Below are 17,549 nucleotides of genomic sequence, written 5' to 3' on the forward strand. Positions count from 1 at the left end.
GCTCAGCAATCATGAATACAGTTTCCAATGCTGCATTCTCTGCACATTCAAAACTGCCACTTAAATGCCTGGAATATTTAGACAAACAAGGAATGCCAGTTTGAGCCCTGGGAATATTTTAATGTAAGTACAGAAAGTGAATAAAGTAAGGAAACCTCTCTCTTATTTGAACGTGTGCCTCCATGCACAAAATTAGATGCAATAAATAATGCACTGGTTATACAGTAAAGAACAATCTACAGAGCAACTACATGCCACAGGAACTCAAACTCAACTGCAACACCACAAGAGTTATTCAAAAGTCATAAGCAGCAGCAGCCCCACCACTACAGATATTTCCTCCTATGGGTTTCCCAGTGCGTTCTAGCTTTCTTTAGATTACAGGTTCTTGTATTTCAGTGTTTTTTACAGTGCAAGCAGATTGTTGGTACTAAACAAATAATATATGGCTGGCTCGACATATACATAGGAACAGTAATGTCCTTAATGCTTTCCTAATTAATAGCGGAGATCAAGTGTTATACAGGAGTGAATACCCATGGGTGTTGAGCTCACAAGCCCACAGTAACAACATTCCAGCTCAGTGGAGATACACAGCCTCTGCTAATGTGACTATTTCTGCAAGCAGAAGATGAGTTTTGGCGATATCACATCAATAAAACAGACAATACAAGATATTGCGGTGTGTCAGCTGATATTTGATTAGAAACAAGAAAATGCAATATTCAATGCAGAATTATAGTGTGTATGACTTGAGGCCTCTATTTTATTAGGACCAGGCGTCATTGTCTATTTCACTGTCTGCACACATCACCTCCATTACTAAAAAGATCAATGATTTAAAAATAAATAAATAAATAAATCAGATTTTTTTATTTAAATCGATTTTTTTTATAAAATGCTTTTTGAGGAAAAAACCTACCCAAAGATAGTTTTAATTAAGATACATTATACTCAAAGATATCTCATCATGGAATAGGGATTATAAATTCTAATTCTATAGTATGAGACAATATATTCAGGTAATGTTTAAGAAAAGTTTTTTAAATGAGTTCCAATCGTTCATGGATTAGGGACCCAAACTTATGGGGTTCCAGGGACATCTGTATAGATTATTTAGGTTAATCTTTCTATCTACCCAATGGGACTCAGTGCTCAGTCTAGAAGATACCATCAGAGATATTTAGTTTTGCAGTTCTCAAACTGTGGATTTGTGTCTCCAGAGATAACATGCTTGTTAACAGAAAACATGTTTTAAAATAAATAAATAATATATAGAGGTGAGAAATAACAGACCTCAACCCTATTGTCTCTCTGCAAATTTGTGTACATCGAGTCAATCCCTTACCTCTCTCTAAAAGTGAAAAGTTTCATAAAGTTCAATGAATAGAAGATTGTTGATCTAGACAAGGAGAAGTCTGGAGTGATACCAGTCAGCTCTGTGTTCTTGGGGAACCAGGGCACAGTACCCAACCTGTCTGACTCATGAAGGACCCCCACTCCCTGCCACCGCCGCCTCTGCTTGAACCAAAACCAATCAGAGGAAAGACTTACAGAAAGCAATGGAAAGGCAGTGGGAGACGCACCTAAACCTCTCCTGACAAGGGTGATAAAATTAAGGCAACTCCCCTAGCCTCAACTGCATCAAAGGTGGAACAGGGAGGCATCTCCATTAGCATACAGAATGGAGAACAGAGATTCCAGGGCAAGAACTGCACTGAACTCGGGGACCAGAAAAGCAGGGAAGCACTGCATCCTGGGGGATCTCTGCTCCAGATGTTAATGAACTTACGCATGCACACACCCAGCTCAGCAGTTATCAGAATCTATTCTAGTAATGACTCCTTGACTGATATCCAAAATACTGAAGCTGCCTAATTGCATTGTGAGCTCCCCTGAAGGAACACTATCCATAGCTAGGAATGATCAGTTCCTATTGTCTAGCCTAAAGAAAACCCTTGAGTCATCAGTTTACCCATAAAAATATCTAGTGTTTTCTCTTGAACCATTGTTGTTTCCCTACAAAAAAAACCTACTCATGCTCAAGTCAGTGTTCTGATGCCTGGATCCAAACTGTGCATCAGTTCCACTGAGACTTCATCTTCTCCTGACTGATCGTGCTGGGGGCTCTGCCTGTCTCCAGCACTCAGGACCCTGAGCTACCACCATCACCTGGGAACCCCGACCAGTTCAAGCTTCATGGAATGGTGAGACTCCAGCTCGCTCTCTCTCTGTTTTTTTTTCTACCTGAGGTATAACTTTTTAACTCTGACTTGTTTGATCAGGTATAGTTGTCTACATATGACTTTTGTAATATTTTATAAGGTAACTGCTATATTTGTTTAGACTCTCCTTGTGTCATTATCACTATTATTCAATAAATAACTTTTATGGTTAAGCTAGTTGCTTCCCTCCTTCTCTCTCTGAACTTCACTCTTTTGTGTTTTTGGCTTCCCCGTTTACTCTGCAGCAACGCTCCTCTTACCTAAGCTAAAGATCCCCGTAGCGCCCACAAATACTGTGGGGTTTGCTCATCAAGTGGGTTACTACCAGAACAATTGTAACGTGAAATCAGGGATAGGGATGTGCTGAACCTGTGACATATGAGGGTGGCAGCTTGGAAGTGCTGCTCGACCCAGACTACTGAGTCCAGGGTCATATAAGGCTGGCAGCCTGGAAGTGCTGTTTGACCCAGCCTGCTCAGGCTTACTCTATTCCATTGCAGGACCTGTGGCACTCAACAGAGCAGATGTCGCAGGCAAATTGCTGGATAAAGTGTATGAAAGAGAAATTGAGCAGTGTGCAAAAGGTCTAGAGGGTAAAATTGTTAACCTGAGTCTTGATGGGTGGAGCAATGTCCACAATGATCCTGTTGTATATGCTTCTGTGAAAACAAAAGAAGGGAATGTCTTCCTTATAGAAACGATACATCAGGAAATGCACACACAGCAGAATACTTACAAGAAGTAGCACTAAAAGCTATAACAAACTGTGAAAAATAATTCAAATGTCTAGTACGCAGCTTAGTCACAGACAATGCTGCAAATGTATCCAAGATGAGAAGAAATTATTTAGAAGAGAGTGACAAGAGTCCCAAACTAATAACATATGGTTGTAGCACTCATTTCCTCCTAGCCAAAGACTTCAGTGTTCTAGGAATAAAGGCTAATGTTGAAATTGCAAATACTTCCATAACAACCACTTTGTAGCAGCTGTTCTGAAAAAAGTGGGAGGAACCAAGCTAACTCTCCCACAAGACGTGCAATGGAACTCAGTAGTGGACTGTTTTGAGCACTATATCAAGAACTGGACTAATCTGATGACAGTTTGTGAACAAAATCATGAACAAATAGATGGCACTGTCACAGCCAAAGTTCTCAACATTGGGGTTAAGAGAAATGTTGAACACATGCTGAGTACCCTGAAGCCTATTTCTGTAGCCTTGAACAAAATGCAGGGAAAGAGCTGTTTTATTGCTGATGCTATTGAAATTTAGAAGAAACTGAATGAGATCTTAAAAAGAGAAATATGCAATGACAGAGGTAAATTACAAGCATTAAAAAAACAAAAGGGACAAGCACTATCTCCAGCTCATTTTCTTGCAAATATTCTCAATACTCAGTACCAGGGTCAAATATTAACTGCTGAAGAAGAGGAGTCAGCTATGACACGGACATCCAGCAGTCATCCCTCCATAATGCCAACTATAATAAACTTCAGAGCTAAGGGTGAACCATTCAAGAAATATATGTTTGTTGATGATGTTTTAAAGAAAGTCACACCAGTGAACTGGTGGAAGTCACTTAAACACTGGGATTCAGAGACTGCTGAAGTGATAATCTCACTTTTAACAGCAGTAGCTTCTTCTGCTGGTGAAAAAAGAATATTTTCTTCCTTTGGACTAATTCATTCCAAATTGAGGAATCGTTTGGGACCTGAAAAAGGACAAACACTTGTTTTTCTTTCCCAGATTATGAACAAACAGGAAAATGAAGGTGAAGATGACTGAGTTAGCTGCAGAAGCCAATATTTTAAGTTTCTCATGTTGACCTGTCTGACATAGTTGATTTAATTTTTGTTTTTGTTTTAAATATTTCATTTAACTATTTTAGTTAAAAACAATTTTAACAAAAACAAACCTGATTTTAAAAAAACTTGAATTTTTAACTAAATTCAAAAATTCATATGCTTGTTTCGTTAAAATATTATATGTTTGCTGTTGAAGAAAAAAATCCAGAATACATAATGTTGTTGTGTTAGTTAAATAAAACAATTTAAGTGTTTGTCTGGTGATGTTCTCCTCCTAATACAGCATGGCAAGTGTTATGTTACACTCTATATGTTTTATGGAGATATGAGTGTAAATATAATGTAACTGGAATATGTTTTATGCAAAAGGTCTCTTGTAAGGTATCATTACTAATCTTATAATCTACTGAGTCTGTTCATCCTATTTGTATGAATGTATCATTCTTGTATCTGAAGCTAGAAATATGAAGTATTACTCTGTACAATAGGCCTATTGTAACTATGCAAAGTGTTATAATAATGGTGGTTTAGAATCTTGATGGCTCCCATTGACTAGGACAATTGGTTGTAAATGGTTCTGTTTACTTGTAAGCCTTCCTAAATTAGTGTGAGTCAGGGAAGAATGGAGGCTTGGGGTCTCACAGGACATATGATTCTGGTACTGGAATCCATCTTAAACCTAGTGCTTTTCCATTTAGAAGGAGGGGTGGGGACCCAGAGGGACAAAAGATTCCTGCCTTGTGCCAAAGTTATAAAAGGGGGTGGAACAGAACAAAGGAGGCTGCCAGTTATGAGAAATCCCCTAGTTACCAACTGAGCTGGAACTAACAAGAACTGTACCAAGGGAAAGGATTGGGCCCAGACTAGGAAGGAGTCTAGTCTGAGAGAGATCACATAACCATTGCCTGTTAGGTTCACTCCCTCTGGGGCACCTGGCATTGGCCACTGTCGGTAGACAGATACTGGGCTAGATGGAGCTTTGGTCTGACCCGGTACGGCCGTTCTTATGTTCTTATGTGAAAAAAGCTTCATATTTGATATACATACACAAATACATGTAAATACACAAACATAAAATATTGCATCAATATAGAGTTGGATAAACACTTATTCTGTGCAAGTGAGAAGGATTCCAGGGTATATTACTTTACCTTTCATTGTTGTTCTATGAAGCTAGTATACTAGAAATTCTTGGGTTACAAATCTTCTGAAGAATGGAATTGGCAATCCTACATTTTTTTTTGAGAGAGAATTCTGGACTCATACATGAGGTAATAGCTGATGCAAATCCAAAAGATCCTTTTTAGGGTCTGAGTCTACAAGACTCATGAAAAGGGGTGGATGAGCGTTAATCAATAGAGGATACTGCTTTCAAGGAACAAATCTCAGGTTGGTAACCCTTTCTCCGTAGGTATTATCACATATATCTGTACTTGACAGCTACAGAGCAACAAGGAGGACTCTGAAACAAGGAATTTATGCTCCATAACTAGATGTGCCCATACAACAGTTGAAAACAGTTGACTTTCAGTGTGATTTGTGCTCGTAAATCCATTAGGCACTTTGGGAAATCTCTCTGAAAAATATTGCACAATGTTAACAAAACAGTCAGCAAAATACGTGGCTTACTACAATGAAGATTCATAGGCAGACAGCACATTTCAGTTGTCCCCATTAAACATCAGATACAACAAGCTAAATTATCATGAAGAGCCAAGCTTTCAGAGCTTTCTTTAGCTTTGGCTAGGTTCTGGTCAGTTAGATTCCCCCTTGTTTGTAAATAAAAAGGGAATCCAGGGTCAGACCAAGTGAGAAGTCAAAGCAGAATGTTCACCACTAGGAAGATACTGTTTTATGTTGGATTACAGACACTTTATTTATACAGTTTATGATTATTATTATTATTATTTATCTATTACATATATAATATTTTGTGTACTATGCTCTTTAAAGACATAGAATAAGCCAGGTCTCTGACCCGTAATGCTTTAAGTCCAAACAGACAAAATACAAAAGAGTGGGAGAAATCACGCAACATAGCTTATACAGAAGGCAGACTCTTTAATATACCAGCACTACTTTGATTTTGTATTTTAAGTGCTTAAAATACTGATTAGTGACAACAGTAGGAAGCCAATAATGTAACCCTAGGCCTTTAATCAACAAATGACAGGATTTGTCGGTGATAAAGTTAAAACTCTGCCCTCAACCTTCTCCACTGACAGCATTCTCTGAATTGTAGATGATACTATAAGCCAGACCTGGTGACTGATTAGCTAAAAGATGATACTTGGAAAGAACTAATTATTTGGGTGCAAAGAGTAATTCACTAGCTTCTACTAAGAAGAAAAAAAATAGCCAATTCCATAGTAAAAATGACACAATAGTTAAACAACCAGGAAAGACTCTTCATATGTCTGTCAGGAAAACAGTGCTGTCAGAATCTCTTAAATGAAAAATGTTTGTAGTCAAACATCCACTCCTCCACCGCCCCCCAAAAAACCCAAATTAATTAAATTCATGGAGGATAGGTCTACCAATGGTTATAAGCCAAGATGGTCAGGGACACAACCCATGCCCTGGATGTCCTTAACCTCTGACTGTCAGAAGGGGATGGATCACTCGATAATTACCCTGTTCTGTTCATTACCTGTGAAGCATATGGCACTGACCACTGTCAGAAGACAAGGTACTGGGCTAGATGGACCACTGGTTGACCCAATGTGGGTGTTCTTATGTAAAATGTTGTGCACATTTTACTTCTTCAAAAATTTCTGGGGAATTTTTCTGATGAAAAAAACAAAGAAACAAAAATAACCACATGTTTTGTTTCTGTTCCCCATGTCACCTTTTCTGTCTCCCTTTTTCAATGGCAAAAGGGAAAACAAAAAAACTCAAACATTTTGTAAATTTTCTAAAAGATAAATCTTTCTTTAAAAAATGTTGAAAGTAAAACATTTTTGAAGTTTTTGAAAATGTACAGGGAACATTTGATACTGTTCGTAGGTTTTTATATGGAAGTGTGTCACTATCTCAATAAACCTCCTAAACTAGAGACTGCATTGTGATTAGTTTACCTTCCCCTGGATATCAGAAAGACAAACTTGCAACTAGCTTGCTTCTCAGTGCAGTTAGCATCTCTCTTTTGGTGACATTTCTAAAGGTGTTGAAGGCAATCAAGGGCAAAGCTGGATTTAGGTTATGCAGGAACCTGAACAAAACAAGCTGTGTGAGGCTCCAGCCACACCTCAGAAACCACCTTCCACATCTGGCATCAGCAGATGGTATTTGATCTGGGTGAGGTTGCTGGTCATTCTGGGAGAATGAAGGGCTGGGACCCCACGTTCAATTTTCAGATTTAATGTACCCTGTACAAACATAATTGCCTGAAATATTTGTTAATGTACCTGTTACAAACATAGTTAATCTATTAAGGAGAAGAGCAGAATCATTTGAAAGCTAGTGGGAACTATAGCCTTTGGATTGCAACAGCAGCTACTATTCAAACGGACACAGCCGGTGGGCAAGGTTATAGATGTGTGCTGAAAAGGGTTGTTGACAGTATGGGGGCCTTATGGCCACACACTTGCCACGTGTCTATGGCTAGCCCTGATCAATCAGAAGTGCAGGGATCCAGCTGCTTGAATTCATACAAGACAGCAAACTTCCTTCATTTCAAGTTGTATGCGCTTTCTTGCAGGCAGCTAGGAGGACTTTAGAAATCAAACTGACTTGAGAGCTGAGCCATGTTAAGATTGAGAGAAGGAAATGTCCAAGCTCTAAGCCACGAACATGGCTAATCTCATGGGCAGTTTGGTTGAAGGCTGGTATCATATGATGCCTGTTCTCTATTCTGCCTTCCGCAGCAATCTCCTTAAATCCTCTTTTTTTGTCACATAACTGAGATAATATCCAATATGTTTTTCTCCATGAACATTCCATACAGCAGTCAGTAGCCTTGTACTTGGTGATGTTTCATGCTACATTATATTACCTCAAGTAATAAACTCGTTTTTTTAACAACTGTTCACGTTGCATCACGTTAAGTGCAATGATTGGTGCATTTTTCTGGATTTTGTCTAGTCTATAAAAGTATTTTACCACTAGATATTCATGGAGAGAGTAAGAATAGGTAGAGTCACTGGATTCATTCACCTTACTAACATTAGGAACAAGCCAGACACCACAGATAGGCAAAATAAACCTGTGCATAAAGCCTCATCTGAAAAAAGAGAAATGTCTAACACTCCACTAGCTCTGTCCCTCCCTGCTGCAACAGCAGTGCAATTAGGTTGGGTCTACAGAAAAAGATATGTACTGGAAATATTTTTTCATTAAATAAATCACAACTAAGATATCCATTTACTAAAAATGCATATTATTTGTCCTCCTCACTATTTTAGCCCCTTTCAGCCAACCAGCTTGAGGACAACACAACATGCACCATTCTCACTGAAAAGTGACTGCCTAGACGCCTTCAGCCATTCACAGCCCCATTAGTGAAAGTCCGAAAATATCTGCATCTAGAAAACACCACATCTGATCTTTCTAATCTGAGAATGATTTGCTCTAACCCTATAGAGTTTTGAATTCTGCAGAATTTTGAATTTGGGGGAAAAAAGGGTTTTCACAAAGGTATATTTTGCACATTCACTCAATTTCTTTCCACACATCTGAAAAGCATAAGCTACATATTCATTCCTGACTATTCCCACTCATGAGTTAGATGGAGGATCACAAACTAATTCAACACATTACAGTATCTCTAAGCAATCTGAAAATTAGGTTATTAATCTTTTAAAGAAACCCAGCCCCAGTGAAGTCATGAATAATGACTATTCTTTTTGAGCATTTCTGCATTGGTAGACACTAATGGCTTTCTTTGCTCAGCCTCAGATTACAGAGAACAGTGATTAGCTACTCCTTACAAACGTAATTAACTGATTAAGAAAAAGGGCAGAGAAGATCAAAGCTCTTGGGGCATATAGCCTTTGGATTGCAAAAGCAGCTACAATTCAAGGGGTTAAGAAGATAAAACACTGCATTCACACAACACATGTCAGCTGTCTCTCCTCTCATTGTGAAGCTGGCTCAACCCACAATAAAGAACAACCTTTTATAAAAGGTTGAAGAAGGTTCTATTCATTTTACTTTGTGAAAACACTAAAAAACTGCTAGGAATACAGCAGCATGTGTTCAGTGAGGCACAGCCTTCTCAAACTTCCTTAAGAAGTTCTAAGCAACAAGCTTAGTGTACTATTCTCTTAAACCTCGGCAGAGTCACTCACAGCTGGGTCTACTGTTAATTATTCCAGCCAGTTCTCATCATGTGAGCTTCAAAGCTCTCCAGTCACTGCAGCGAAGCTCTTAAAGCTTTTAACTTTGTCTATTCTGCAACCATTTAGAAGGTTTAAGGAACACTCTCTGAAAACGCCTTTCATATTCTTGATCCTTCTATAACTAACCGTGTCTTTGGTTTCAGCTCCATATTGAATATTGGGCCCAGGATATGTAAAAGATCGACAAAAGCTTGTGATGAAGACCATGGTTGACAGCCTCACTCCTCTGACACAATGGAATTTTCTACAATAAAGATAAAATTCATCTGTAAAAGAGATGGACCTTTCTCAAGGACTGGTTTGAGACTATGGAATGAAATCTCCCAGGAATTAAGAACCATCACAAACCTAACCATTCAAGCACAAGGTTAATTTCTTTGAGCTTGTCTTCTCTAACAAAGTCATAGCAACATGTGTGAATATGTAATTTAAAAAAATTTCCAAATCAAAACACTCCATTGCAGATCCACTTCTCCCCCTGGGAAAGGGATGAGAGAAAAAAATAAGACCGATTTTAGTAACATTGCTCAGTGTGCTATCGAACGCTACTCAGATACTCGAGTGATGAGCAGGGTATAAGAAACTGCACAGAATAGAATTTACTGCAAACCTGCCTTCCATGTAAACTGCCTATTACCTTTATTGATCAATTGCTGGAAATCCAAGAGTTAGAGTTTTATTCCTTTAGAAACTTAACAGTAAATTTAAAAAAACAGACTGAGAAAAAAGGGAGAAGGAATGAACACGCAGCAAGCACAGGCTGAAACACAGCATTCAGCACAATTCTGAGTTTCAATTTGTAGCGTTTCTGACACATCCCACTGGGGGATGGATGAGTATCACTGTGAAAGAGCCAGGATATGGCCTATCCTTCACGTAGAATCTGAGGATCCATGATGAATGGCAACACCAGCTACGGATCTTGGAAGCTCCACTAAGCAGTGATTTACTATGATCCGCTCTGCCTGAGAACACAGCCAGCTTGGGTGGTTGTGCTATCCATCCACTCAAATTTACATCAACCTCTCCTCAAATTCATATGTCTGGGATAGGTAAAATATGCAGAGCAGAAGTTAATGCTTCTGTCAGCAGCAGGAAATCCCACTGAATTTTCTACTGAATTTACCAAACTATTTAAGGAACACTGTCTGAAAATGCCTTTCATCTTTTCAGTGCGAATCCAAGGAATCCCAAAATACATACTGTTTGTACAGAGGGATTCTGTAGGCTCAGAGGAAGAAGTATGTTGCATGCTTACCACACTCCTTCCCTTTCACTACCATCTTCCCTGCCCTTTTGTCTCCAGATAGTTTCAACCAAATTTTGCATGATTTTCCTTAACTTTTTGTCTCCTCACGAGGAATGATATGGGCAAAACTATTTAAGATCCCAAAATAAGCATACGTATGGACTTAAATATTATAAACAAAAATATTTCTAAACAAATGTAAATATCTAAAAATGCGATTCCTCCCTCATTTATCTGCCATCACCGAAGAGTTTGGTGTATCTCCTTCAACAGAGGAGCACATCACTAATACTAAAAGTAGCACAAGGAATGACTCGAATGCAATCCTCTGCCCTGTGCTACAGTTAGCAATGTCATTCTCTGTTGTGAGACACAAACTAAACATTGAGCCCCAAATCCTGCCAAGTACTTAGACACATGCTTAACCTGATGCAAGGGAGTAGTCCCAGAGTTGTGACATCAGCTGCACAACTCATGCTTAAACATAAGCATGAGCTCAAGCAATTTGCAGAATTTAGGCTCAAATTCAGTTCTTAGCACGTAAAAACCCTTTCAGTTACATTTAAAATACACAAAGGAAAAAGCCTGTTGTAAGTCAAGACATTTTATAATTCTTTGAGAACCTACAATATTACAAGTATCAAAACAGTATTTAATCTGTTTGCAAACTTAAGTCTCCATGGAACCAACAGTCTAAGGGATCATTTCTAGAATTACCAATTGCATACAGATAATTTATTATACAATGCTATGCCATTAATATAGAAAAAAATCTCTGCTACCTAGCTACTATATTTTTAGTCTTCGCTTGAAAGCAAAATATACTGGGCCAAATTCTGCCCTGTTTACACCTATTCACCTCCAATGAGGTGGTCCATTGGTCCAGTATGGTCCAGTATCATTATATTATCTGCATTAAGATTTGCAAGTCTAATGTTCTGTATGGGCTACTGAAGCATCTTTTTCCAAGACAACTACTGTAATATTTAGATGATATAAACCAAACCTACTTGGTCTTATAAAACAATGCGATATATACCATACCATGTGTCCATTAAGGAAGTATTCCTCTGCTACTACCCATAGTCTATTGGTCACATCATAAACTTGGATTCAAAGCCATTCCAAATTGCTCTGATCCCAGCAAGACTGTTTTTAAACTCACTACTTCTACAGATGTAATCTAACAGTGGATATCCTAAGCTAAATAAACATAAGTATCAGAGATTTTACTTCTGCAACATAGTGAATGTAATGACAGAAACATGAAGAAGGTAAAACATCACAGGGCTGACACAGAGCTCAGTCAGCAGTCTGGCAATAGTTTAAAAGTTTCTGGTTAGACACTTTACAGATGCAAGTTTCTTCTGCTAATACAGCGGTACTCAACTGCATGCGGCCCAATTAGCACACAGCTGTGGCCCAGCTGTGTCCTTAAAGGCCGCTGGGCCCGCGGAGTCAAGGGGGCAGGCTGCCCCACCACCTGGTGCAGTAGGATCCAGAGCCTTGGCTGCCCTGTCACCCTGCCTGGTGTGGCAGGGTCTGGAGTCCCGGCCCTCCATGCCTGGGGCCTTGGCTGCCCTGTCCCACATGGTGGAGTTTTATCAGGCAAGTTTTTGGGAGAAGCAGTGGCAAGCAGAAGAAAGGTTTGTTCTCTGTCTTAATCTCTCTAAACTGAGATCAGTTCATGAGGTAGGAGTTCCTCCCTGGGAATAAGGCATTGGTGTTGAACTAGGATTCCTGCCTGAGTGCCATTTTTGAACATCAGGAAGGTCTGGTTTTTATAAAGTGTAAATAAACAAGTTAAACTAAGAAAATACCCCGTCATCATTGCCCCAATAGGAAACTGACATGCAAGGCCTTGAAGTCTACTACCCCTCTGCAAAGGAGTAACAGTACCAAGTACTGTGGCAAAAATTGGCACACTATGCCCCTTTCATGTATGGCACTGGGCCTTCGCTATTCAGACTGTTGGCGCTCAACTCTTCCTGGTGGGATCCCTTTTCATACTTACCTAGGGCTAGTATGTTAGGGAATGTCTACACTTACCAGATCGATGCTGCAGTGACTGATGCACCGTGGGTCGATTTAGCGGGTCTAGTGAAGACCCGCTAAATCGACCAAAGATCACTGTCCTGTCGACTCCGTTACTCCACCGGAATGAGAAGAATAAGGGAAGTCAACGGGAGAGTGTCTCCTGTCAACACAGCACTGTGTAGACACCGGGGTAAGTCAACCTAAGCTACGTCGACTCCAGCTACGCTATTCACGTAGCTGGAGTTGCGTAACTTAGGTCAACTTACCCCCATAGCGTAGATAAGACCTTAGTCTGCTAACTAGCAGGCATCTATTAAATCGTGCAAGCTCTGAAGTATAAGAAAAGCTAATGACATTTAAGTCCATATAACCCCAATATTTGAGACAATACAAATGTAGATTGCACTATCCACATACTGAGTATGCAAGTGTCTCTGTCCACACCTGAACTCGAGTACTTTGTATGACCTGTTTCTTCCACTTACATAGAATATCTTCACAGTGAAATGAAATCTCATATCTTAGCATCCTTTAAAGTAAGACTAATTGATTAGCAAACTTTCCAGTAGTCTGTGCTAGATTGTGATGAATGGGTAGTGAGGAGTGGTGACAATTAAGTCTGCTAGACTTAATTCACAATTCCAGCTCCCAGTGTCACACTACTGTGAAATCCATTTGTTGCACTAAGTTAACCCTTGGAGCAGTCATCTGAAGTTTGCACAAACTCACCCTTGTCAATCATTTGCAGTTAACGTTTGTTAAATATCTGATAAAGCACTAAAACTAATTACCTTCTTTATTTAGAAACACGGCTTGAGAACAGACTGTTATGCCTATGCTGATTTTCTTCTAATTTAAATGGGACAGTTCTGTCCATTATCCCATTAGCTACACACTGCTAAAAGACTATAATGGGCACCACAAAGCCAAACAACTAATTGAAGTCATTACAAATTCCCAAAACAACATCAATTCTTTCTGCACTTGATTGCTGCAAAATGATCTCTTTTAAACACACATATAAATCACACATTTGATCTGATCTCTGAATGGCTGCAGAATAACCAAAAATAAGGATATCTGGCTCCCGTCTTCTCCTCACCAAAATTGTCTCTCATTCTGTATATTTGCCAACATTCCTGAAACAAATACACAGTCTGACTCATTTCCTCACAGTGAAAACATTCATGTTGATCCTTTAAACAAGACAGCAGTAGTGCAGACTTCCAGAGCATTCTGGTGTGAGAAGACATTGATATTCATGTATTGCCAAGGTAAATTTCAACCTTTTAAACTCCAGATGTTTATACTGGCAAAGTCATAGCATTACAGAGGTAGTTACTAATTCAAATTTTATTTAGAAATATTCTCCTCATTTTGATTAAATGCTGCAGCACTAATGTTTTAAATAAAATGTTTAGCTGTTCTGCAGTTTCTCCCTAGATTTTCTTGAAATCCTTCCCAAAGTACAAAAAAACCCATAATAAAAACTAAGGAGTCATAGAGTATAACAGTAAAAGATGGGCTAGCACATGGTGCCAAAAGATCAACCTTCAGCCATGTAGCATAAAATTATTAAGCAGCAGAGCAGGAATTAATTCTCTATTTAATTATTTTTATGTAGGATATTTTCATATGGAACTTAAGCTCTCCTGACACTTTAAATACCAGCATTCATATTCCTTATACAGCTGAAATTCTCTAAAATGTAACTTCAGATAAAAAGTTCTTATAGCTTAATTAATTTTGGTCTATGCACTCTTTCCTCCGTGTAAAAAAACTTTCACCTTTCTTATTAAAAACAAAAATACTTTGAACAAATAGTAAAATGAAGAATAAAAGTTTGAGTAAATGTATCAAATCTTATGGCAGCACAGTCTCTATCGAGCAATACATGAAGAGTGCCATGATAAGATCAGAGAAAAATAGATTTGTTGTCTGAGTTATAATGCTGCTGCTAGACAATTCTGATACAAGAGCTCTATGTAGATAAAGGGCACATTGCAAGTTCAGAATAATTACAGCCAATCCTGCTCCCTCCTAAACAAGTGTATATATAGTTCAGCCAGTTGAAGCACATGTGCTCACTCTCTTTTTCCAAAACAAAAACAAACAAAAAAATCCTATTTGGCATATTGCTCCAGGCTCCCTACAATGAAAGCAATGCCAGCATTCAAACAGCGTTGACGCACTTCAGGTGTCAACTCTTTAATAAGGAAATGGTGCCAGGTGCCAGCTACCCTTCCTATCAATTTCTTGATCTACTTGTTTCATTTGTCTTGTTTTGGAATGCTGTTCAACTGTCAAGTTAAAACAATGCTTCTGCACCGTCACTGAAACCAAGGTCAAAGTGCTGCACCAGCAGCAAACATAATATAGCTACAGTTAAGTGCGATGATTAAAGGGCACAGCTGTACTACAGCTGTGATTGAAAATTCCACTGTCATAACACAGCAAGGAAACCATTTCACCAACTAAGTAAAATAACTTTTCCCACACATATTGCTGCATCTTTTAGTGTTAACCATGTTTACAGATCATAGACTAAGTAGAGAGAAGAAACAAAACATTTTCTGAATTTAGGTAGAGTTTTTGGTTTTAGTTTTTAAGTCAAACTCTTTTCAATTCTGTTTAGTAAAAGAAAATAATTATATGGGAACAGACTTTAATATGGCTGTAATGGAATATTACATGATTGAAAAAGAATTGTATTGGTATAGGTAAAAAACAACACGCATTCAACTAACTGATCAAAAAGAAGAGCAGCTTCCCTAACTGTTCAAAGAGTCCCAGAACATCATTTATCAACACAGCCCCTTTGAACCATCTCAGGTGCACAACAGCTATATCACTTTTTCAGGACAAAACACTTTCACATAAAAATGGTGAATTTATGAAGAACCATTTGACCCTCCTCTTCAGCCATCATAAAGAGAAACAGAATATCACTTCTCGTTGCCTAGTCAGTTTCTACTACAGCTTTACCTTGAAAAAGTAAACATCCTTATACCAACACTTCTGTACACTCACTTAGCTGTTCAAGAATTCCATAATGTATATACACATCTGATGAACATTTGATCACTTCAGTTTACAATAGTTCTGCTAGCACACACTAATGAAGGAAAATAACAACATACTCGTGAAAAATGTCAAATCCACGGTCAGTGAGTCTGCCATTATTACATCAACATGTTTTTCTCACTCTTACCTCAATGATCTTGTCATGAATTTGCAGACCTTCTGTCTTGTCAGCAGGTCCATTTTCCAAGATTTTTGACACATAAATTCCTTCAGGTGAAGAGTCCTCCTGATTGTTCTGTACCAGCCAATATTGAAGTTGCAAAATAAAAGACAGCCATATTAGTACAAGAAAAGAGACAGATCTATATTCAGCAATGCAAAAGGCAAATCCATCCAAAAAATGCAGCTCTCTTTTTTATCTAGGGATTTAACTACTTGGGATTTTTAACTTAATACACAATAGGCGTTAATCAAAATGACAGCATTAATAAACTATTCCAGCATTTTTGACAAGTTAATCTATTAGTTTAGTTTAGTCTACATAAAACGCAAGGTGCAAAAGTAATCAGATCCTAGATAAAATATTTAAAGTGAATCTCATACTTTCTAGCAGATGTGACTAATGTATATAAAGAGGATCACGTACTAAAGAAAAAAGGAGGAAGCACAGGTGTTTGTCTCAGGAAGAAAAGTCATTCTTCAACACTGCTTTTTGTATATATTTTTTCCTTAGAAAATAAAGCAGCACTATTTAGTAACATATAGTAGTGATGGGATTCTATTGAAGTTGGTTAACCTCATACTCTGAAACCTCTCATAAATCCTATTTACATGGGAGACGCAGAACTTGCTCAACTGTGAAATCTGTAAAGATCAGCTATAGACAAAAGGAGAACCTTTTTCAAGTTTATCTTTACACATTTCCAAGTGAAACTCACTTAAAGTTCAAACGTACACCTAAGAAGTTATTTACTACGTTTGGAATAATACAATAGATAGCTCTGATCACATTAAAGTTATTTTATTTTTAAACATATGATGTAGTGTCAGTCCAACTCTGCGTGCCAGACTTCCAACATTTCATTTAAAATAAGTTTTAATAAATTACCAATATATATAATGAAATTGAAGAGGCACAGTCAACTTAGAAATCACTTTTCTGTTTGAGCTTATTTATTTAATAGGGCTGTCAATTAATTGCAGTTAACTCACATGATTAACTCAAAAAAATTAACCGCAATTAAAAAATTATTCATGATTAATCGCAGTTTTAATCATACTTTTAAACAATACAATACAACTGAAATTTATTAAATATTTTGGATGTTTTTCTACATTTTCATATATACTGTATTCTGTGTTGTAACTGAAATCAAAGTGTACATTATTTTTATTACAAATATTTGCACTGTAAAAATAACATAGTATTTTTCAATTCACCTCATACAAGTACTGTAGTGCAATCTCTTTGTCGTGAAAGTGCAACTTACAAATGTAGATTGTTTTTTGTTACATAATTGCACTTAAAAACAAAACAATGTAAAACTTCAGAGCCTACAAGTCCACTCAGTCCTACTTCTTGTTCAGCCAATCACTAAGACAAACAAGTTTGTTTACATTTATAGGAGATAATACTGCCCTCTTCTTATTTAGAAGGTCACCAGAAAGTGAGACCAGGCATTTGCATGGCACTTTTGTAGCCAGCATTGCAAAGCATTTACGTGCCAGCTATGCTAAACATTCATATGCTGCTTCGTGCTTCGGCCACCATTCCAGAGGACATGCTTCCATGCAGAGGACACTCATTAAAAAAATAATGTATTAATTAAATTTGTGACTGAACTCTTTGAGGGACAATTTTATGTCCCCTG

General features: G+C 38.0%; 1 protein-coding gene and 1 long non-coding RNA gene across 3 annotated transcripts in view; one reads left to right on the forward strand and one right to left on the reverse strand.

Annotated features, from left to right (window-relative positions):
* PDZRN4 (PDZ domain containing ring finger 4) overlaps positions 1-17,549 on the reverse strand; it is a 389,321-nt gene that overhangs the window by 359,160 nt on the left and 12,612 nt on the right. For both annotated transcript variants that reach the window (XM_039506101.1, XM_039506097.1), the window contains one exon: positions 15,866-15,973. In XM_039506101.1, the coding sequence (XP_039362035.1) occupies positions 15,866-15,973 (108 nt within the window). The remainder of the gene's footprint in view (positions 1-15,865; positions 15,974-17,549) is intronic.
* LOC120386665 overlaps positions 1-17,549 on the forward strand; it is a 67,685-nt gene that overhangs the window by 14,379 nt on the left and 35,757 nt on the right. Inside the window, exon 2 of the long non-coding RNA XR_005589842.1 lies at positions 9,512-9,735. This is a non-coding gene — a long non-coding RNA (uncharacterized LOC120386665). The remainder of the gene's footprint in view (positions 1-9,511; positions 9,736-17,549) is intronic.

This window comes from Mauremys reevesii, linkage group 1 (genome assembly GCF_016161935.1).
Source record: "Mauremys reevesii isolate NIE-2019 linkage group 1, ASM1616193v1, whole genome shotgun sequence".
Classification (NCBI taxonomy): domain Eukaryota; kingdom Metazoa; phylum Chordata; order Testudines; family Geoemydidae; genus Mauremys; species Mauremys reevesii.